The sequence below is a fragment of the Seriola aureovittata genome, chromosome 5, assembly GCF_021018895.1.
Source record: "Seriola aureovittata isolate HTS-2021-v1 ecotype China chromosome 5, ASM2101889v1, whole genome shotgun sequence".
In the NCBI taxonomy this organism is placed as follows: domain Eukaryota; kingdom Metazoa; phylum Chordata; class Actinopteri; order Carangiformes; family Carangidae; genus Seriola; species Seriola aureovittata.
The window spans coordinates 4,760,955-4,770,037 of NC_079368.1; the positions used below are offsets into that span (position 1 = coordinate 4,760,955).

The 9,083-nt window shown below is 36.8% G+C and overlaps 1 protein-coding gene across 1 annotated transcript; it reads left to right on the top strand.

The window, feature by feature from the left end:
• The first annotated feature begins 944 nt into the window (after positions 1-944).
• Positions 945-8,752, top strand: LOC130169103 (vesicle-associated membrane protein 8-like). Its single transcript, XM_056375536.1, has 3 exons — positions 945-1,200; positions 3,828-3,995; positions 4,492-8,752. Exons 1-3 carry the CDS (start codon positions 1,198-1,200, stop codon positions 4,663-4,665), a joined length of 345 nt encoding a protein of 114 aa, XP_056231511.1. The 5' UTR covers positions 945-1,197; the 3' UTR covers positions 4,666-8,752.
• The last annotated feature ends 331 nt before the right edge of the window (positions 8,753-9,083 follow it).

Here is a 9,083-nt window from a genome sequence, read left to right on the forward strand (position 1 = left end):
CAGAGCCTTTTGAGCCACATAGAAGAAGCCAATTCATGTCAAAGTTCCACCACTGCTATAAAAATACTGAAAGATACACCTCAAGTAAAATACAACATTGTTCATTTAGTTTATAGACACTACATGTATATATATATATATATATATATATGTATCTCTCTGAAGGACCATATCACCTTTTTAAAGGGACACTGCAATTAAGTATTGCACTTCCATTAAGTTACTTCAAGAGCAGAAACAAATATTCTGACTTTCATTCCCTAATATGGGTCAATATCCAAAAACAATGCATCCTGCACTTCCCATAATGCACCCTGATACATCTTTAATGAAACCATACCTGCCTAATAAAAGCTCACACCTGTCAAACCAACATCCAGGGAGCAGCATCAGTCAGGATGGTCATGTGACCACCTTTTGTAACTGTAAACTTTGTGGGATTACAGTGAGCGCAACATAATCAGAGATCACAAAGTCCAACAACTGCAGTTTGGGATTTTCAGTTTGATTTACTTTCATTTAAACAGGCTCATTCACTCAGTATCAAGCTGTTTTCCAGGGAGTCCTGGTACAGACATAAACAATAAGACAATACACCAATGTGAGAAATGAAAAGGTACAAAGAATATCTGCAGCAAAAGGGCCACGTTCACGTCATATTCAGTTTAAACCCAAGTAGGAGTCACCCTTGACGTTTGCTGAGTCAGAGATATCAGGAATTTTTGGGAGAACCAAAAGAAAGAACTACATACATGCACCACTGCTGGCAGTTACATCGACTTAAAGACCAATACAATTGATTCAGCTCATTCTATAGGAGCTATAGAGTTTGTATCTGGTTTCACTTACTTATAGATAACACACCAAAAGTAGCTCATTTAGGCTGTTTATCTGGAGTTAGCACTATGGCTATAGTGGAAAAATGAACACTCCCAAGATGAAATCATTGTTTTTCCTGTTCTTAGTGAATGTAGCACAAGAGCAAAGTTCCTATGACATATTATCATTAATGATTTAATGGGATGTATTCCCTGTTAAAACAGATCAGTGAGTGTTCAATCCCACCCTAAATCACTTATGGAGAGAAAGGCTGATGACATCACCACTGACGATGGTTCTGTTACTCCAGTAATTCAGGTTTAAATACACTGGCCATATTTCAGACTTGGAACAAACACATCAGGAGACGGGAAAGACATGGTAAGTGAATAGCAGCTTAATATTTCAAACGATAAATGCTTTATTATGAGAGATGGACAGACAGACACAGAGAGGAACATTTGTTTTGGTGTAAAAAAAAATAGACTGTGAATTATAATCCTTCATAATCTGTGGGCAGGTAATAGTGGGAAGATAGCTGTCAACTGTAATGTCTACTTTTTAAAATGGGGAATCATATGGAGTAATTTAGTATAATGAAGGAAGTCTAACCAGAGTGAGATTCAAACTGAGGTGGCATTAGGAGAGTGAGACAGTGAGAGATAATTATACAAAAAATAAATAAATATCATAAAGATGAATAAATATACAGAAATGTCTCTACTGTATATATTTCTTATATTTTCAAGATAACCATCACACATGGTCTTAAAATAAGAACCCACTCTGACTGAACTCTATTACATGGTACAACTATTGATAATAGCTATGATTATGAACCAAATCAAGATGCTGAGTGTGCTTGTTTTTCTTTATGTGTGGGTTTCCTGTTCCTGAGATGCTGGCTTCCTCTCGTGGCTCTGAGGGCAAAGGTGAATGGGAAACCTGTCAGGATATTAATTACTCTGAGGTCAAACTACTCTCTAAATATCCTGTTCCACGGTTCTCACCAATCTGTAGTTACACAGGCTGTTGTTTTGTTCATTTACTATCCTGGCCCTTGAGTGTTGCCTTTTTACTCACAGAACAGATTAAAGTTCTCCTAATCTGGGGAAACTTGCTTGACATCATATTGTTAATTATCTCGCTTAATATGTTCCTCTTCTCATTTTGGCTTCATCTCAGCCTTATCCTGTTCACAACGTTCATTCAGTTCCATTACATGATTTAAAAAATAACTAGTCCGGTAAGCTGTAATAAAACAAGTGAAATAAGTTAAATCTATCTAATAAATACATAGGTTCAAAGAGGCAAGACATCAAATCATTGCTAGCTTCAAGACTAATCATATACAACTATGTTAAAGTATGTTAAAGTTTGCCTTTGCCATACCCAGAGGTGTGCAGCTGGTATGGATAAAGAAGGTTGTGTGCACTTTTATAAGGAATTAAAAATTAAAAATCATTATGTGATTTAGAGGTAGCGTATACAAAGAAAAAGGAAGTGATGCAATCACTGTGCCTTGAGGTACTCCACATGTCTTCAAGAAGATGGCCCTATACAAAGACTTGAAGAGAAGATCCAGTAAAGTGAATCTCCTGAGATACCAATCCCCTACCTAAGAAGTATCAAAGGTTAAACCAAGGATCAGGATTAATCAGCAGCTGTATTCAACAACATGTAATTTATACCCCTGATAAGAGCTAACTTGGTGCTGCACAGCTGACCAGACAAAATTAATCAGAAATGTTACTGTGGTAGAGGAAGAATTTAATTTACTTTACAATTTACTTAAGTAAAAGTAGCAATAAAACATAATTAGAGCAGTGGTTCTCAAAATGAGGTCCTTGATGAGGCTCCTGGGGCTCCCCAGCCAAAAAATCATTTATTTTGCCTGTAATTCCATCCACAAGTAAGTAATGACATGACTAATTTGGTCGTGGGTCTCAAACACTTTCTGTAATAAAACATCTAAAAGCAAACATCTTATCAGATGGTGGTCTGTGGTTTAATTTGTGGATCCTGGAAGTGAAGCAAAAGTATTATCAGCAAAATGTTCTTACATGTAAATAGTAAAAGGGCATTATGCAAAATTGGCCCTGTATGAGTGAAAATGTGTCATGTAATCAGTGTATTACTGATACGTTAACATCATATTCACTCAGCTTTCAGCCTCTACACATCAACTGACACGCATCTATTTTTTATTCTTTAGCTGCTACTGACATTTCAGCTGCTGTCACTGCTTTCACAATACCTGACACCCAAACTACCTACAGTACACACACTTCCACTGTCTTACTTGAACTTCAACTGAGATTTTGACTGCTGTTATCTTAATGACAGTTCAGTTGCTTTTATTACTTACACTTCAACTGACAGTTCAAACACCTGCTTACTCGTCAACTGACTTTTCGGCTGCTCTGGTCCCTCACTCACCCTTCAGCGGTTACTTCAACTTCGTAAAGTATTTACATACAAACTGACAATTCATCTGCCTGCAGGGTTTACTCCTGAGCTTTCAGCTCCTACACCTCAACAGATACTTCAAGCACATTCATTGCTTCAACTTCACGTGACACATTAAATGCTTTTAGTGCCTCAACTTAAACTGCCAGTAAAACACCTCAACATCTAACATTTTAGGACATTTTACCTTGTGTCTTCAGTGAATCTAACCTTTTCAAATTTCACCTACTTTATATCCTGTTGTGTAGTTTTATCCATAACAAAACAATGCATGATGATTGTGTTTACAAATTAAATCTTTATATGCAAAGTAACTGTCAAATGAATGTTATAGAGTAAAAAGGGCAAATAGAGGTAGTAGAGGACTAAAAGTATGAAATGACACAAAATGCTAATATTTCTTAAGTACAGTATTTGTGTAAATGTACTTACTTTTCATAGCTATCATCCAAGACCGTCAATAGTTGTACAGAGACAATTATGGTTAAACTCTTGCATGTAATGTACTTACAGCTAATGAATAAACACATTCTTCCCAGGAGCAGGAAGGAATGGCAGCAGAGCCGGCGCCACAGAACAAGGTGCAGGACTTGAAGGATCAGATAAATGTAGTCACAGACCAGATGAAGGAAAATATGAAGAAAATCATTGAAAAAAACGAAAAGGTGGTCAACCTCGTAACCAGGTCAGAGGAAATGGAAGAAGGGGTAAGTCTCCAGAAGTTCCTTTGACCATGGTTTGTGTAAAAGTGAGATGTGTTGTGGGTTATTTTTGTTCATACACTTGCACTAATGCATCTTGGATGTACTGTACACTTACAGTGGGATGTGTCAGTCAGTAGGGGTCATCCCGCACTCAAGACATTACAGTTCCTGCACCCTTTTGTCTGAGGTTCAAATGCGTCACTGCATAGGCTGTGTTGCTCAGCATCAGTTACCACTTTCCGTGAAATGCTCTACCCGTTATTCTTGTTTTCCCATTCCAGGAAATATGTCTCTTTCAGTCAAGTCTTGTCATCATTACAGTCACATCCTTAGAGAATGTAAAGCAGCTTACAATTTCCTGTTTTCTGAACCAAGCTATTATTAAAGCGCATGATTCAGGTATTGTTAGAGATTAGAATCTCAGAAAAATGTGGACTGGCGTGTCATGAATACACAGTATGTTGATTTAGGGGTATGTCTCGCCTCTTTCCCTGCTCAGGCTAAACACTTCAAGTACAAGTCTCAGAAAGTGTCTTGCTCCTACTGGTGGAAAAACGTCAAGCTGAATGTGGTCGTGGTGGTGGTCGTACTCCTCATCATTATCCTCCTCATCATCATCCTGCTGGCCACCGGAGTCATCCCTACTAAAGTCACTGAGACCTCCAAGCCATAAACCAACAAAAATACACATAGCATACTTACAAATACAACTAAATTATAAACAAACATTCCTATGGCACAATTTACAAAGTACTATTCATTCAATTCATTGCATGTATCTCTGTGACCCTAATACATTTAAATCTTCACCAGAGACTTATGTAAATGTAATTCAGTGGCTAATAGAAATCATGGGAACACTTTAAAATGCAGCCTGTAACTTACAATGCAATTATCTTGTAAATACATGTATCAATAAAATACGTACAGGACACCAATATCAGGGCAAATAGAGAATGTAAGACAAAGGTAGTAGACAAGAGGTAAATTCAGCTATCTTTTACCGTATCTTAAAATGATGCTATATTTTCAAATATATGATACGTTTTGGCATCATGAACAGTATAATGTATATTATTATTGCTGCAAAACATAAGGCTTTTTTAAATGATTTTGAATTGATGGTTTGAATCTGGATCTGACAATCTGTGATATCATCAGATAAAAAACACAGAACCAAATAAATATACTTCCACTATATATACGATTTAACAATTTACATGTTAATTTTCTACCCACACCTACAAAATATTGACACTGTAATTACAGAATTTACCATTACACATATGGGAATGGCAAAAAGATTTGAGATGGAAGTGTGGGTTTTCAGAGTAAAGCAGCACTGAGTACAAGTTTAAGATTATGTGTAGATGTAGATGGCCGTCTTTAATCTGGATTGAGTTGGAGAGGAACCAAACGTGTCATCTGCAAAAACTGGGTATCACAAGTCTGTTGGAGTAATGTTATTGTTAAATAAATTGTACATAATAAGGGACTGAGCACAGAACCATGTGCCACCGGGCTATAAGATGGAGGCTGATTTAAAACCATTGGTACAGATTGCCTGTAAATAGTCAAAAATGAATAGAACCAGTTTGCACATAATCAATACAATAATCCAAACTAAATCAGATAATCTACAAAAAATTCGGAAGCAATCCATAGAAATTTCTTTTTATATTCATCAAATCATTTATTGTATGTCAAAGGTTGTGTGCTATATATTTCTAAATGCTGTAATTTACTCCTTAACGACTGATGGGAGGTACACACTCCTCTGTCAATATCACACAGTTCTTAAATGTACAAATGTCAATAAGACAAGATCAGAGTTAAAGAAACTGTTTTGCACAAAAAATCTGTTGCACACATAAAATCGCATAATTGTGAAGTCACACAATCAGCGCCCTTTTAATGATGTCAGATTTATCTGTCAAAGCTGTTGAGCTTCAAATATTCAACCGAGAGCTGGTAGGAAATGTGAGGTTATTGATTCACCACCACCTTCAATGTCTTTTCATACACAGGAGAGTTTGATTTGGGCCATAGGGTCAAATCTAGATGGTCTGTAGAATGAATCATTATTTTGACTTTTTTCAACTGAGCTCGGAGACCGTGTTCCTGCTTCTGTGAAACTGCAGATTTAAGTGAAGAGATGATTGACCGACAGAAAACAGGCACAGCTTTTTGGTACTTTGGGTGCATAAAAACATCACCAGGGTCAGCTGTGAAGAGCTTGTTCCCACACTTCTTGTGTTGGACGACCAGGCTCTTTCAGAGAGATCAGTTACAGCCCCCCATGATTCTCCCTGCTGGGCCCATGTTAACCAATAGGTTTCCACAGACACAGCATATAATTTAAAAATGTTATGTTATTCGTGTTCTTTCTTTTTAATCAAACATGGACAAATGAAAGCTGTGTGTGATTTCTGTACAAACACTGTTTTACATGGACATGGACTAACGCCAGTCACATTACCCTTTCACACACTGAGCTGATCCATGCCACGTGAGGCCACAGCTGGAGCAGGTCTGTCACTGTGTCAGAAACCTTTCCAGTGTCTTTAACTGTTTGATTTGCAAAATTCACAAGGCCTTTTTCTTTAGACTCGTGATTTTAATAGTCTGATATATCTGACAGAGCCGGAGAAGATCTGTGAAGAAGAATGAGATAAACTCCAGGTGTGCAAAGTTTGTAGACACTTTACCCAGGAGGACTCAAAGCTGTAATTGCTGTTAAAGGAGCTTCTACAAAGTACTGGATTAAGAGTATTTTGTTAAAAGGAGTTTAGGATTTTTAATAAAAAGTTTTCACTTTGTCATTATTGGTAATTAGTGTGTACTGATGGCACAAACTGGCAGTTGTGTCCATTAAAAAGTAAAAAGTGAAGGGGTCTGGATACTTTCTGAAAACCACTGTTTATTAAATACTACAGTAGTATATACTTTTACTCTGTAAAAGCTACTTACTAGTTTGTCTGTTGATTCATTTATTTGAGTTTCGATTATATTAATTAATTTGTTTAATTTTTTGATAATATTGTCTTTTGTTAGTCATTAGTTTCTTTATATTATCTGCTTATCTAGCATAGTTAGTTTGGTTGACTAATATTTTGTTTATTTTGGGTAGTACTATGGGCACATTAGGTTATCTATATAGGTAGACTGGTTTAGGACCAGCATGCACCTTGGTGGGCCTATGCTTTTCTTACAAGACCAGGAGAGGCAGCAGGAAACATAATCTCTTTGCTCCTTGGTTTGCTTGCTTGTTTGGATTAATAAATCACAAAGTATTTTGCCTGCATAAACCACATTCCCATGGTGCCACAGTTGCCCATTGAATTTATGTTGAATTTAAGATTGAAGGCAAATTGCCACTGCATACTCCTTTGCTGTTTGTTGAATTGCCACAAGATGGTGATGGAGAGTATGACTGAGGTCTGAGACTTGAGGAAGTAAATCAGAGGGAATTCCCAAAAGCTTCCATGGTGGTTCTTGGTGAAGTTATAAAGGGCATGATGGCACATGTTCTCACACTGTTGCTTTCTGTTTGGTTTGTTCAAAGGCTATAATCACCTTGCAGAACAACACATTTAACTTTGCAAGCAATAAAACAAAAGTGGGTCATACTAGTTTGGGCACTGTGAAGAATGTAGTAATAAAAAAAGGGATGGACAACAAATCACACCCAGCTGGTGAGAACAGTTGCCAGCATGTTTTCACCGTGGACACACCTGTGCTCAAATAAGGACAGATTAAACTTTAGGTCGAAATGATCAAATAGATGAAAATGAGGGTGACCTATCCCTTCAATGTATTTTTTCAGTATCTTCTAAGATCCAAAGCCACCTTACATATGCCCACCAAACATCTCAAACTGCACTGAAACCAAACAACCTGTAGAAGAACTACTAAACTCAACAAACATTCAAGCATTCAGGTAGACTGTTGAACAGGTCGTAACAGGTTCACCTCTCCTGTTGACTCAACCACAGCGAATCCCTGCAACTTATCAGTGTGAATGTGCTGTTTTGTCAACAAATGGTGCGTTAGCTATTAAGGTTTTACCCCCATGACAAAAGTCCTGGTGAGTTTTTGGAACAGCAGCATCTCAGACAAACACAAACACACGCAAAAAAAAAAAAAAAAAAAAAATCCACTGAAAGGCCATTTGTTACTGATGGGAAATCAGCCTAGACTCATGCTGTTGTAGTCATGCGGATGTGAGTCTGCCATCCATGGACGAGTAGTAGACAATGATCCGAAGGGAGGGTGGTCAGCATACTGAATATGGCCTTTGTATTTGTGGAGCTTTTCCCAGAAGACGGCCTTTGTTGACCACGTCTCTGACCCAGCCAGCTCTGACCTGACAAAATCTTATGTTCTGCCTCAGTTAGAATAATGTAGAATAATTATGATCTGATGGTATATTTACATTTATTCATTTGCCACTTACAGGTGCATCAAGTAACATGGAGGGGTCAAGAAAGTTTTTGAGACAGAGCTAAAGAAAGATAGAAAGACAGAGAGAGAGAGAGAGAGAGAGAGAGTGTGTTGAAAGAGAGAGAATGAAATGAATGAATAGTAAAATGAATGTGAGGTATATTTGAAGTTGATACAGGTTGAAGTTGCTGATTTTCTCACTGAATCATCCTAATTTACCATTCAATTTTAAATACTATTAGAATACTATACTATACTAGACTATATGAGACATTGTACACTACATACTACACTAAGCTATACTATAGTATACTACAGTGGACCATACACTACACTACTACTTGTATATAACTACACTATACTTCACTAAACTACCATAGAGTATACTAGACTATATTATACAAACCTATACTATCTTTTACTATTCTATAACATATTATTCTATACTACACTATTATCATATAGTATGGTAAAAATGTTGTTTATTATAATAAAATACTATACTACACGGCTATATCATAATGTACAACACCATATAACATTCTAGAGCATGTTATATTATTATATCCTGTACTATAGTATTAAGCTATACTAACATTATTGCAGTAATAGTATGAGTAATAGTGGTAGTAGATGTTGTGAGTTGGC

Coding starts and splice junctions, on each gene's coding strand:
- LOC130169103 (XM_056375536.1), top strand. Junction 3,996..4,491: donor CAGAGGAAATGGAAGAAGGG/GTAAGTCTCCAG, acceptor TTCCCTGCTCAG/GCTAAACACTTCAAGTACAA.